The 14,058-nt window shown below is 48.8% G+C and overlaps 1 protein-coding gene across 1 annotated transcript; it reads left to right on the top strand.

Moving 5' to 3' along the window:
• Positions 1-298: 298 nt before the first annotated feature.
• Positions 299-11,958, top strand: DSTN (destrin, actin depolymerizing factor). The gene is made up of 4 exons (XM_059840797.1): positions 299-455; positions 8,989-9,296; positions 9,536-9,612; positions 10,685-11,958. The coding sequence occupies exons 1-4, from the start codon at positions 453-455 to the stop codon at positions 10,792-10,794; spliced, it is 498 nt and encodes a 165-aa protein (XP_059696780.1). The 5' UTR covers positions 299-452; the 3' UTR covers positions 10,795-11,958.
• Positions 11,959-14,058: the final 2,100 nt, after the last annotated feature.

Consider the following 14,058-nt stretch of genomic DNA (forward strand, 5'->3'; position numbering starts at 1 on the left):
CCCCTCGCGCTGTCCCTCACGGCTCCCCGAGCCCCCAGCTCTGCCCTCAGGACCATCCCCGCACCCCACACGGCACACCTTGGAGCAGGTAATCCCGCCCGCCCGGCTATCCGTGTGCGCGCCATTGGCCGGCTGGCACGTCAATCAGCCTGTGCCTCCCTGTGATTGGTCGACCGGCCAGGGCGTGGCTCTGAGTGACGACAGGGTTGCCGCCCCCGCCCCACCCGCGCGTGCGCACGGGGCTGGGGCGTCGCCACGCGGGGCTCCCGCCATAGCAACCGCTTCCTCCTCCTCCGGGTACGGCGGCCGTGACGTCGGCAGCGCTTCCGCCCGGCTCGCGCCCTCGCAGCTTCTCTTCCTGCCGCCGGAGCCCGCGCCGCGCCCAGACAGCCGAGGGAGCCGCTGCCGCCGCACCGCGCTCCGCCGCCCGCCCGCCGCGCCCCGCCGACGCCATGGTAGGCACTGAGCGCCGCCAGACGGGCTTTTGGCTTCTCCGTCTCCCGCCTCCGCCTTCATCCCTGGGGGAAAAAGGGGGGAGGGGGGCGGCGGTACCGCCCGCCGCATCCCGGCCGGCGCTCTGGCTGGCGGCGCCGCGCTGCCTGGCCATATCGTGCCCCCTTTTTCTTCTCCTTCCCTTTCTTTCGGTCCTTCCCGTTCGCCTTTGAACTTGACGCGGCGGATCCGTTCTCCTCCCTTCCCCCCCGCCCCCATCCCGCCATGAGGCGACGGAAGGTTACTCCCACCCCGCCTTGAAGCGATGGAACTGTCCTCCCTACTTTCCCTCCCCCCCACTTTAAGGTGATGGTACGCTCCGCGTCGCACACAGGCGCTGGGGGCGGGCGCGTCCATTCGGCCCTTGGAGGGGGGGTTAGTGAGGAGCGAGGGCGCGGCGGGAAAAGGCCGGGTGGGGAGCGGGGGGCTGTGCGCGGCACCTCCCCGCGCCGCAGGGCGCGGCCGGGAGGGGACGGGGAGGCGGCGCCCCGCCGCTCCCCACGGGGGGCTGGCTTGGAGGGGGTCGCAGCCCCGCTGGAAGGCACCGGGCGGTGTCGGTGGGAGCCCGCCCTTCCTTCGCGGCCGGGGGCTTCCCTGCTCGGGAGGAAGCGCGGCCGCCGCCTCGGTCCCGGCGGGAGCCATCTTCGCACGGCCTGGGGGTTCGGGCCTGGCCTAGAAACCGGCGGCAGCTCCGCGGGCAGCCGGGGCCAGCACGGGCCCTGCCAGGGCCGGCCCGCGCCCCCCGCCGCCGGGCCCGGCCGCAGCCCGCAGCGCCGGTGGCGGACAAAAGGGGGAAGCGGAACCCGCGGAGGGGAATCGCTGTTTGTAAAACACAAGGTGTCGCAGCGGCCGCTCGAGGAAGCTGAAATTTTGGGGTAGTTGCTGCAAGGACTTGGTTTTTGTTGGTGTTTTTTTGTTTGTTTGTTTTTGGTTTTTGTTTTTTTGTTTTGTTTTGTTTTGCTTCTCCGGACAATGCTGAAAACATTCATCCGAGGCATAACGCTGGAAGCAAAGAAACAAAAAAGTATTAAGGATCCGCACTGATTTGCTTGTGTTTCTTGCCTTTCAAAAGAAAAGCGCTAGGGCTTGCATAAATGGGGCAGAATAGACCAAACGCGTGTTCAATTTCATGGTGGCTCATTCTGTTTGCTTTGCCCGTGCTCAAAGTTTGCATCCCCGTTTGACTCAGGAGATGGAGATTGGCAAATTTGCCTCGATTATTAGCTCATGCAGTTTTAACTGCTGCCCTGTTATTGCTTGAGTCATGCACAAGCACTTGTCCAGCAACACACACTTGCCTGGGTTATTTACCTGCATTAGAGGTGTTAAATATTGAGGCCTTCCCTTGGTATTTACCAGCAGCTCATTGAACACGTGGTATATCCGGGAAATAAATTTTTGGTCCGTAGGGTGGCAGACAGGATGTACCACTAATGTCCCTGCTTTCTCCAACACCCAAGCTGGAGCATCTGTGGCTGTTCTGCAGCGTGGAGCAGAGCTGATGGGAGCTGCAGATGAAGCTGCTAAAAAGTCTGATGAGACTCGCAGCTCTTGTTTAAAAGAGGCTTGTCTCAACAAGCCAGCTACCACCTCTGCAGTATGCAAACCTAGTTAAGTGTGACTACTCAGAGTGTCAGGCTTCATCTTGCTTTGGAACCAGGGAATTCCCAAGTCAGTCAAAACTACTATTTCTCATAGTTGATCTCCTTTTTGCAATAGGGTTTAGGTTGGCTTTTTTGAGAGGCTGCAAATGAACTTGGTTTTGGGCAGAGTGGAGGCCTTCTGGCAAAGTAGGGTAGTGCCAGCAGGAGGGCATCCTTTGCTATCAAAAGGGCTTGGATTTTCAGCTTTTGTGTCTTGCCACAATGTTCAGTTTCTTTGCTACTGGATTAAATGAGTCCAAGGTCTTTGGAGTACCGTGCAAATGATTTTTCTTGGTTGTTAGTCAGTGCTATTCCCAGATCTGTGTAATTACAAGGTACATATGCCTCATATACAAGATAACAGCCTCATGACAATTGGTGCTGTTGATGTCTGGCATGTTCCTACTCGCCTTGGCAGAATCACTATCAAGAGGCTCCTGCTGGGTGCAAGAGCTGACCTAAGCAATCCCATGTGAGAGTGCCTGACTACAACCAGGACTTGCTTGTGAAGCTGTTCTCGGCCTTTTCCTCGCTTGGTTGTTCAGTAGTCACAGCAGTCTCCTTGGGAGAGAAGGATCCCTCAGTAACAAGTATCAGGGATGCCCAGAGCTGGCCTTCAAAGCCTCATTTTGAGGGTGACATTTAAGCTTTAGGTTGCTGTAGGTGCCTGGAGGGCCACAAGAAAATTCTTAGAGGTGTTTAGGTTCATAACAGCTGATTTGTGTGCTGAATGTGTTTGTGAGAAGCTTTGATTTTCTGCAGGAGTCCTGTTACACACCAGCTTCCACTTGCATTACCTTAAAAACTTGTATTTCAACACAGGAATGGGTGCTGCTCAAAACTTCGGCCCTGCTACTACTGGCCACTGCAGTTCCTGTTTTTCAGTACTCTTGCTGGGATTGCCTTTTGTGGGTATTGCTTGTTCTGCCTACCTTGATAATTAAATTGGGAGTGAACTTCTTGGTGGCTCAGAGGAGGAGATAACTTCCTCTTTGGCTAAAAGCTGAAGAAATGACCTTCAGGAATTTGAAGGATAGTGTTTTGTTTTGGGGTCTTTTTGGTGGTTTTTTTTTTTTTTTTTTCAATAATTGCTTTCTCCTCATCTCGTCTTGTCAGTAATCTTTCTTCTTGCCAGGGTGGGGGGGAAAAAAATAAAAGCTGGATAGAGTTTCAATTCTTTCCTGCACACCTTCTCCCTGCCAAAAGAGACCAAATAATGCAGAATAAAAACTTGAGTCCAGCTGTCAAGCTCTTTCTGCAAGTGTTATGCAGATGATTCTGTACTTCTTGCTGCTTTGTGGTGTGCAAATAATGGCCTCTTATACAACAGTAGTAAAAGGCTGTTAGTTCTGTTTCCTGTCAGGCTTCAGATCTGAGTTGAAACCTTGGCCTTTCAGATGTACAAGCTGTCCCCTGTAAATGGAGGTGTCTCTCTGTCCAACTGTAGGTAAGCAGGGAATGTGGGCTTTTCCAGACTCCTGAAGTCACTGGTGTTCCCACACTGTTGCTGATCTCTGGGATGAAGTTAAAGTAGCTGCTCCTTGCATTTCCTCCTTGCACTGCTGCCTTTCCTGCTCAGTAAAGTGGGGATGTTAACATCAGATGTGTTTTCTTGAGTGCTCAGATAACAGATTGAAAGCCAAGCAGTATTTAATATCTTTATGGTTTTGACTGCTTACATTTTCAGTTGGCTTGTTGGCCTTAGGTGGTGACACCTTTCCAGAGGCCTGATTTGGCAAAGCTTTCTTTCAGCCAGGCTGTTACTCTCTCTTTCTGCTAAGTGCTCCCACCACTACCTTGGCTTAGTTTTCCCCTCAAGTTGCTGATGATGGCCCAGGAGATTCCATTGTGTGGCAGTGCAGGGGACAGTTCTGTCCCTGCAGGGTGCTGTCCCAGACCAGTTGGGTGGAAATAGGTTTAATTGCAAAAGTATTTATTGCAGAGATGTACTATGACACATTAGTGAGTCAGAGGGAAATGCCACATGGCTCCACAGGCAGCTCTGGCAGTGGCAGGGAATTTCAGAGGTAGATAGGAGAGCTGGTAAGCCAGGCATGAGGGAAACAGGGTTTGCTGAAGAAACTAAGAGCCAAATACATGCCAATAATGTGACCAGCAAACATGGGAGCACAGTGTTCTCACATCTGCCCTTGCTATTAAACAAGGCGTGCTTTAATACATTCTTGGTGTCAGATTCTGGAAAAAATTGATGATACTTTTCCAAGAAGCAAAAGTTTCCACTTGAGTAGCTGTGGATAGTTCACCCTGATGTGTATGATGTTTGTGAGTGGTTCCCAGACAAAACAAGTCAAGAACTGTATCTTGGAATGTCTCTGGAGATAATGCATGCCCAGGCACCACTGTGGAGAGTTCTTGGGCTCTAATCACAGGAGGGAAAACCAACAGTCTGAAATTCTCAAGACTTAAACTCAAATTTAGTCCTTCAAACTTGAGGCAAACTAAGTCATTAGTTTAAGGTCTTAGCCGTCTTAGAGTTGAGGAAAACAAAGACTCTTCTTAGATAGAATATTTTAAGTATTCAAGAAAAAATACTAGTGCTCACAGTATTCAGTTCCTAACAAAAGAGAAGTTGAATTTCATTGTGTCAAAGTTGTGTTTTAGTGCCGGCTTGCTGTGAATCCAGTTTATCAGGTGTCTGGCACGTCTCTCAGTCCTGAAATGGCTTTTCTGTATGTGGGGATTTTCTTGAGAAAGCTTTGGGTTATTCTTCAGTCTTACCCAATTTAGATTAAAATTCAGTTTGGCTACTTTGCAATGGAGGCAAAATGTTGGGAGCTCTTAGTGGAGGCAGCTAGGTCTGCTTCGTGCAGTTGGAAGCTTGCTGGACAGAAGGCTGCCTCTTTGGCCTGCGTGGTGGAGGGAGGGCATTGTGCTCTCCCAAGACTTGTGCAGAGCTTTGCACTTCAGGCAAGAGCGAGGCTCTCTGAACAAGAGCTGCTGTGTTCCTACAGAGCCTGCTGACAAGGCAGTGAATGCAGTGCCTGCCTCAGGTGCCTGCAGCAGGCTGTGTGACATCCAGTGGGGACACTGCCACAAGGGCCACAGGATAATGGGTGAGGGGCTTGGCCCCCAGCGTGGGCTGTGTCTGCAGCAGCTGTATGAAGGTGCTGGGGGACAACTCAGTTGTGCTGATTGCCTCAGAGAAACTTGTTCTGTCTCTTCCTTCCTGAATGTCTCTGTCCTGGCATGATTTTCTCATCTGGTAATTAGGTGGCTTGCCTGCTTGCTGCTGCCTTGTTGCAGTTAAGGGTCTGTCCCCTACAGGGAAATGTCACCAGCTGGCTGATGGTCATGGATCCCACAAGTGCCTGCAGTATGTGCTGCTCACTGAACCAACCCCCATGTGCCAGTCCACAGCTGGGTAACTGCTTCCATCCTGGAAAAGGAACAGGACCAGGCTGGCTGCTGGAGCTCTGCAGCATTCAAGCCACAATGCACAAAATAATAACCATTGTGCTGTATTGAATCCTCTGAGCAGAGCCATATCTGGCCAAAGAGGGAAAATCCAGACTAACAAGTGTTTACTCTGTTATTACTGGGAGGGTGGAGGCTTCTCACCAGCTCTTCTTCTGGACAAGGCAGCAGACACGAGGTTAAAATATCACTTGAGGACACGTATTTAGAGTCTGGAATTTTTCCTTGTTCCAGTGCTGTTAGCAGTCATCCTGTTGCTGTTCTACACAGAGTGGTTGCAGCTACCTTAAAACAAAAGCTGCCTGGGGTTTGAGTTTTTTCCTTTTTAAGTATGTTTGTGAAACCATTTGTGGCTGGTACAGGCCCAGGGTTGAAGAGGGAGCCCTGCAGTTAGGACAGTAGATCCTGTTTTCAGAGGGAATTGGTTTGTTGCACTGTCTCATATCAGCCCATACTGTAACACAGCTATAGGGTGTTCTCAGATGGAACAAATCTGCATTGTCCCTGGCAACACAATGGCTGCTAATGTCAGCTTGTGTGATGAATCCAGGGGTTGTACAGCAGCTGTGAAAAGGAGTAGCACCAGCTACTAACAGCCTTTTGCTTTGGAAAGCTAAAAAATACAGTTGTCACTATTGTCCCTTCAGCTCCTGGTCAGTCCCAGTTATCAGCTGAAGTTTTACAGTGAATTTTGAGTTTCCAGACTAAATACTTTCTACATTTTTGGAATCTGAACTGACTTGCCAGCAGTGTTCAGTTTCTTTTTAAAGAAACAACTTGTCTCCTGACTTGGAGACATGTTTCTGGCTGTGTAGTAGCACAAGCAAATGCACATGACAGCACAGTTTGCATCAACCTGCAGCTCTGTTGCTGCTGCTTCTGGCTCTAAGCTGAGCATTAACCTATGCTTTCAAAGTTAACATGACTTGGGGCAAGGGAATTATTTGTTGTAGTGTTTGAGCAAAGCTCAAGAATTGACAAAGGTAGAGGTAGGTGACATGTACTGCTTTTTCATTATAAATAGCCTCATTTCCATGGCAGTGCAGACTTTCTGTGCATTTTCTAAGAACCTTGGGGGGCTTTGTGACTAAAACCTGAGTCTTGCCACCCGTTGCCAGCTACTGAGGTACCTTTAGTTAGAAAATAGACCTCAGGGAGGAAAAGGCTTCCCTTGAATTCACTGTGGATTTGTCCTTAGTGAATGATGAAATAGCTGCAGTTGCTGCACTGTTTGCTTTATTAGGTTAACTTTGTGTTATTTAAAGTCTTCCCAAAGAGGCTCTTGCCCACACCAAACGCAGGGACAGGAGAAGACCTTTATTCCTCATTAGCTCTCAGTCACACTCTGACAAAGTGCAGTGTCTCTGTAGGGAGGAGGTGACACTGGAATGAGTCACTTTGAGTCCATGTTTGCACTGTAGCTTGAATTTGTCCTGGAATAGGCTTTCTCCATGTACTTTCCTCACCTTATTGGTGATATGCAGAAGGATGGCTGCCTGCCACACAGCTGAGGCGCAGTGACTGAGTTGCTGTTCCCCTGTCCCAAAGTAAGTGCAAGCAATTCTGCACAGATTACCACTTACAGACTGACCATGCATTGTAAATCTAGAGGGAGGTCCCATTGTATTTAGGTAAACCCTGAGAAAGCACTGCTCTCCACCCTAAAGAAAAGCTGTCTCAGACTGCTTGTGTATGAGATTGTCCTGGTTTTCTGTGACCAGCACTTGGGAGCTCTAGATACCAAACTCCATGGTAATAGATTCTGCCAGCTGTGCCACCTCTCCTCACTGGGTTAGCTGGCTATGCCAGCCACCCAGAGTTACAGGAGGAGGGATGTTGGAAGAAAGAAGAGAATCTGAGCTCATCTGAGGTCCTCTGTGATAGGCACTGGTCAAGGCTTTAAAAAAAAACCCACACATTAAAGTAGGTGTGCATTCCATAACCATCTCTCAAGGACAGCCTGAGCACTGAGCAGGTCCCCTGCTCTGTCCCCCTGGTTTTGCAGCTGAACTCTGCTGTTCCTTCAAAATGCAAAAGAAATCCCTTGAGCTCACATTTTGAGGCTGAAGATAAATTAAAAAAAAAAAAAAATTAAGAGCAGCCTTTAGCCTTTTTGAGTTATCTATCTCACCTGCTGCTGTACCCGACTGTTGGTACTGCTGACTGTGCTCACAGCAGTGACGTGTTGTGGTTTGCACAGAGGGAGGAAGGCAGTTTTCCTTCTGATAGATGGATATGAGTAATGTCATTTGAATTTGGAAGACACAAAAGCAGTGAGGGAGGAAGCAGGATTCTAAAGGAATCTCATTGTTTATACTGTGTGTAGCATTTTGAACAGATAGAGTTGTTCAGTACTCGACAGGCTTCAGTTTGGTCTTTACTGCTCTGGCCATGATGTCCTTCCAGCAGTGCCTGCTGGCTTCCCACATTTGCAATATTCACTCTTGCACAGCTGCTTTTAAACTCTCCAGCTTGGTACAGTCTGAGAACAAAACTCAAATGTAAATGCTTCTACTTCCCACTTTTTTTTTTTTTTTTTTTTCTGTCTCATTCCCAGAAAAGCATCAGACTGAAAATGCAATTCAGCCTTTAGTCATTCTTGCTAGGTCTTGTCCTCTTTATTCTGTGCAGCTGCTTTTAACATCAGATTGATAATGCTGCATGTGCACCTCTTGTTCCAGCTTACATAGGGGAATATGATACCACTCACTACAGTTTCCCAGCTGACTCCAAGGTGGGGGAGAAATGTTAAGGAGGGTTGAGCTTGCTTTAAAAAACTGCTGGAGTAGGTGCTGAGAAAAAGAGACTTTAACTGTTAAGACTTGCAGATTCTCTGTTTGAAATACTGAATTCAGAGCAACATCCCAAAATTGGTTTGTTCAGCTAAAAGCAATCCCAGTATCCTACTACATTTCCCTTGATCTCTAAACTAAGTCCATGTGACAGGTATGGAATTTGGCCAGTTTTACCTCTTTTCCTAAAGCTCCTAGCAAGCATGCTGGAAATGGCTGGGAAACTTTGAACAGAAGATCCTTGTGGGCTTGTCCAGCCAGCCTGAAACAGGGAAGAAAATTAAGCTGCTGTAATGCCAAAGGATCTGCCACAACTGAATCTCAGAGAACAAGGGGCTGCCAGGCCTGTAAAACTCCCCCAAAACAATGTTCTGGTGTAAGTGGGATTGTGCCTTCTTTGGAATAGTGTTTGGGTTGGCAGCCAGCTGTGGGCAGCAGCCAGACTCCAGATTCTTTACTTGGCTTTGGAAAAGAGGGGCTGCAGCCTTTTCTGAGGAGGCTCTCATGCCACAAGTGACTGTTGCAAGAATCTGTTGTCTCCTAGCCTTGGATTTAAGGCAGTGCCATGTTGTGGCTGGGAAGAGGAGGGGTGGAAAGCCTGAAGGTGTTTGCTGTGGTCTTTGCAGGCCTCCGGAGTACAAGTGGCCGATGAGGTGTGCCGTATCTTCTACGACATGAAAGTGCGGAAGTGCTCCACGCCGGAGGAAATCAAGAAGAGGAAGAAGGCTGTCATCTTCTGCCTCAGTCCAGACAAAAAGTGCATTATTGTGGAGGAAGGCAAAGAGATTCTGGTGGGAGATGTCGGAGTGACAGTCACCGACCCTTTTAAGCACTTTGTGCAGATGCTTCCCGAGAAGGATTGCCGCTATGCCTTGTATGATGCAAGCTTTGAGACCAAGGAATCCAAAAAAGAAGAGCTGATGTTTTTCTTGTGGTAAGCCACCTTCCCAGCTCTCATTCCTAGCATGCAGTCCAGGCTCTGTGGGTGAGGTCTCTGAGTGTTTGTATTGCCCAGGCTGGGAAAATGGCAGGCTTAAAGTGAGCTGGGCAGCCTGATGCCTGTGTTCTGGAACCGTGAGATGTTCCACTTGTCCATGGTGGGTAGGATACTGCTTCTGTCTGGGGTGGATAATCGGTGTCACTAATTTCACTCTCTGTGGTGTCTCCCACTAGGGCACCAGAACAAGCACCTCTCAAAAGTAAGATGATCTACGCAAGCTCCAAGGATGCAATCAAAAAGAAGTTTCAAGGTATGTAATACAACTAATGTTCCTAACTCTGCTGTGTCCCTGGAGTACACAGCAAGGCTTAATTAGTTTAGGTTTTGGGGTTTTTGTTGTTGTTGTTTACTAGTGAGAAGTGAAGTGTCATGTGACCAAGCTAAAATGAGCTCTGGCACAAATTTACATTATCTGACAAAATTTCAGAGGCACTGGGACAGTGCTCAGGACAAGAGCAGGATTTGCAATGTGTGATGGACCATATGGAGCAGCACATTGCACCATACAGGCTAGAAACCATAAGATTCGTAACACAGCACTGGGTTTTGTGCAAAGCTGCCTCAGTGGCAGAGCACTTTCATCCCTGTTTCTGTTAAAATGCAGTCTCATAAACTTACTGTGCTGTAGTAAGCCAGTCTGGCTGATAGCCAGGTAGCACTCTTCAGCTCCTCAGGCTGCACTGGGCCAAAATCTTGCACTGTGCAAGACTGACAGGATCTTTGTGCAGCAGTGCCAGCCTTCACAGGGTGGCTTGCCCAGGGACTGGAACTGCCATGGGAAAATGTTGTGTGCCGAGAAAAAGAAATCCCGAGGAAATTCTGCTTTCCACCATGTAAGGCAGACATGGGTTGGGCTCTCCAGCCTTGAAAAGGAGAAGAAAGCACTGTTGGCTGGGTAGCCCAGCTCTCAGTCTCTGCCTCTCAGGTTTGCAGGGTGGTGCTCTCAGCCACCTCTGCAGAGGCAGCAGGAGCTGAGCGAGCCCTCTCCATGTGCTTGCCTGGAGCTCCCTCCCCTGCTGTATCCAGGGCAGCACAAGAAATGAGGGATTTGCTCTAAGAGCCTGCTATGAAAGGCCAAGAGCCTGAGCACTGAGCTAGTGACAGATTTCTGCCTTCGTGTCCCTTCAGTGACATTTGGTGTGCAGCCAGATGTCTCCTGGGATGTGTCAGGGGAAAGCCATCAAATTCCCTAAGCTAAGGCAGGACTTGTCTGCTTGAGTGACTGGATTGCTTCTTCTAATGTTACTACCAGGTATGTTTCTCTGATTGCTTACCAGCATGTTGAAATACTGCATTATTGAGTGTTTTGCCTCTTTTTTTAGGCATAAAGCATGAATGCCAAGCAAATGGGCCAGAGGACCTGAACCGAGCTTGCATTGCTGAGAAGCTAGGAGGCTCCCTAGTCGTAGCTTTTGAAGGAAGTCCCGTGTAGATGTCATACAGTGCCACAACTCTACAAGCATTCCATGTTTTAATAGATCAGTTATATAAAGCAAACATTCTAGGCAAGGGTTTCACTAACAGTAGGGAAGCTGTCTTGTAGAATAAAGTAGATTTTGGAGATGTAGCTCGTATGTACAAATGACCCTAAATAAATCAAATTAAGGATTTATCTTGGTGTATTAATATTTGCATTGGTTGTCCAGCCCAGTACTGTCCCCAAGAATTAACACTAAAGGTCTCTAAAAATTGGAGCAGTGTATCATGAAAGGTGGAGAGGTGAGAATGATCTGGTTCCTGTTCTTGCTTTTCCAAATAGTAAAAAGCAAAATTCAGAAACTTTCCCCTGTAACCATTTAAGACAAAACCTGTAGTTTAACTTCAGCTGAAGCAACCTGTGAGCACCAAAAGTGGGTTAAATTCTTAGTGCTTACAGTTGCAGAGCTGTACTAAAAAAGCCTAATTATGAAGCGAGACATAAAACAGACATACTTTTTCTGGAGGAGTAGTCCTAATCCACTCTCTTGTAAACTCACAGTGCAGTAATAATATTTAAAGGTTCGCTTGTTCTGTAGGTTCAGTTTTCTTGTTATGAAGTGTCTTGAGGTCTCTTTCCTCCTGAGTGATTCTATAGAAATGGCTTTTTCTGTTGACACAGTTTAATTTAGAACTACCTGTCTCTAATATACACTTACTAGTGGATCAGATGCTTCTGAGGCTTTTATAAATGCAGATTCTTATATCAGAGCTCTCCAGTTATGGGCAGTAAAATGAAAAGGAACCACAACTTAAAAAATGGTATTTTCAGCCCCAGTCTTTGGTCACTTGGTCCATTTGTCCATAATTACTATTGATTTAACTTAGTAGAACCAATCAGCCTGACTAATATGGCTTGATCTGGGCTTTTTTGTCTGTTAGCTTCTTTAATTCTGTAGAAATGCATGGAAATATCACCTACTAGAAAGTTTGACCTGAAATGCCTTTTGTATGGGGGGTAGAAAACATTCCTGTGCCAGCTACAGAGATCTTAAAAGCTTCCATGTTTCATCAGTGGTTGATTAAAGCTGTTTCCTTTGTGTAATGTGTACATGGGAGTTGCATAGAGTTTTCTTGTATGTCTGTAGAGAAAAAGAAAAAAAAAAAACCAAAACCCTTAGCCTCCAGTGCATTACTGTGATATGTTCTGTGCGTGCCAAATTTGAACAGCCTAAATAAATGGGCTTTCCCTCCCCTGGGTCAGTGACTGATTGCTCTCCAGCCTCGGGATCAGCCCTCCTGCAGGGGCTGGCTCTGCTGGATCTGGGTAAGCACTTAGGGAGCTGCTGTGCCTTCTGCAGCGACTGCCCTGCTCTGCTCTGGGGAGCAGGAGTGGGGGGAAACAGGCTGGAAGGAAGAGCTGGTGAAGCTGGAGGGACCTGGGGGAAAGCAGGTTTCTCTCTGCAGTGGGTTCCCCTCTTTGGCTCTGCATCCCCCTGCTTGCTGCAGGCTCCAGCTCCCAAACCTCTCTCTGCCTTTAGGCTTTGGGCCCAAATTCCCATTGGCTGGGGCTGTCCTGGGAGCCATTTCCCTGTTTGCAGCCTGAGCAGCAGGAGCCCAGCCATGTGTTTGTTGTTGTGACTGCTTGCCCTGTGAGGACTGAGGGAGCTTTCTCTGGCCAGGCCCATGGAGCAGGGCAGTCGCAGGATGGCCCTTCCTCCCTGAGCTGTTCCCAGCTGTGCAGGGACAGAAAGCTGTGGTGTCCCCTCGGCTCCTGGCAGAGCAGTGCCAGCGCTGTGCTGCTGTGCCTGTGGGCCAGGGCAATAATGGGCCATTACCTAACTCAGCATGTGCCCTCTCTGGCCAGGCTGAGTGGTTAAAACCCTTCATTAAAGACAGGCATTGGCTGACTGCTCTGCCTTGGCACTCACATGGGTCACAGGCCTGGGAGCACAAGGTTCTCTGATGCAAAGGGACCCACTGGAGTGCAGCTTCCTGATTCTGAGCAAAGCAAACTGGCCTGGATTCTGCTGGGGCTTCTAGCCTGTCTTTCAGTCAACTGGGGCCTCACCCAAGTGTGTAATGATCCTCATAAACAGCTCCTCCTTGCCCAGGTGTCTGCTGTACTGATCTCTGTCCAAAGTCCACCTGGAGATAAGGAAAGCATTGTGACACACTGGGAGTGGTGCTGCCTGACAGCCTAGCCAAGATCCAGCTGATAGCTGGTGCCTCCAGGCTGCGGGCATCTTTATCTAGCCCAGGTGATGCTGTGGACACTTCTGCCTGGGATTTCCTTCCTTTGTCAGAAAATAGAGCAGGAGACACTGCAAAAGAGGAAGGATGTCAGACCTGTAAGGTAGGAGAGCATTTCCCACAATGTGAAAGCCCTTGGATCAGGGACTTGGGTTCAAAGTACCTTAGTCCCAGAAGTGAGTGATAAGAGGTGACACTTTGGGCCTTGGCTGGGTGTGGTGTTATTGCTTCAGCCCATTGGAGAGCTTTTAGAACCCTCACAAGAAGTCCCAAAATGTATTGATCCTTGTGCTCCAGAACTAACAGTATCTCTTAATCCTCAGAGCTACAGTGCTGTGGGCTTGTCCACATCCTGGGGTTTGTGGCAAAACTTCCCCTCAGGGCTGTTCTGCTTTTCAAGAGGATGAAACTCTTGTGACTGTTTTTAAGATTTCTCCCAAATGACCCACACCTTCTGAAAATGCAAGACAAGAAGGGAGAGAGATGATGAATGCTTCCTATAACTCGGCTGGTTGCTGGTGGAAGAAGTCACTTCCTAACAGGGGCAGACGAAGAAAAAGGTGAAGGAGTTGAGGTGGGGGAGGCAGCTCAGTCACACAAGCTCAGCAGGACTTGCTAAGGTAGTGTGAACATTCTGAAGTGCACATGCAGGCAGTGGTTTTCCAAAAGCCATTTTTGGCCCCTTGGCCTGTGAGAAGATGAGAACAGGAAATGGAGACTGATAATTCAAGCCTAAGTGTAAACAGCAGGCAGTGTAAATGTAATTTACGAGGAGGGTTAAATTGAGTTTCTTCAACTCTGCCTTGATAAGCCCAGGTACCCAGGCTGAAAGGTAATTCCAGGCATGGCTGAATCAGCAGAAGGATCCAGTGTTCTTATTCCAAGTCACTCCAGGTGAGCAACTTGTTGATCTTTATCAATAAAGGTACCTGCCTGCAGTGCTGGGGCTGCTCTGAGTCATGGGCTGACAAGCACCAAGCCTGGCTGGCTCTCCTGGAGGAAAGGAGGTGACTCTGGGTGGGCACAT

The sequence above is a fragment of the Haemorhous mexicanus genome, chromosome 3, assembly GCF_027477595.1.
Source record: "Haemorhous mexicanus isolate bHaeMex1 chromosome 3, bHaeMex1.pri, whole genome shotgun sequence".
Taxonomy (NCBI): Eukaryota; Metazoa; Chordata; class Aves; order Passeriformes; family Fringillidae; genus Haemorhous; species Haemorhous mexicanus.

What these genes read in the sequence shown, in the direction of transcription:
- DSTN (XM_059840797.1), top strand. An exon ending in GAGCTGATGTTTTTCTTGTG is followed by an intron (nt 9,297 to 9,535) that starts GTAAGCCACCTT and finishes GTCTCCCACTAG; the next exon opens with GGCACCAGAACAAGCACCTC. An exon ending in AATCAAAAAGAAGTTTCAAG is followed by an intron (nt 9,613 to 10,684) that starts GTATGTAATACA and finishes CTCTTTTTTTAG; the next exon opens with GCATAAAGCATGAATGCCAA.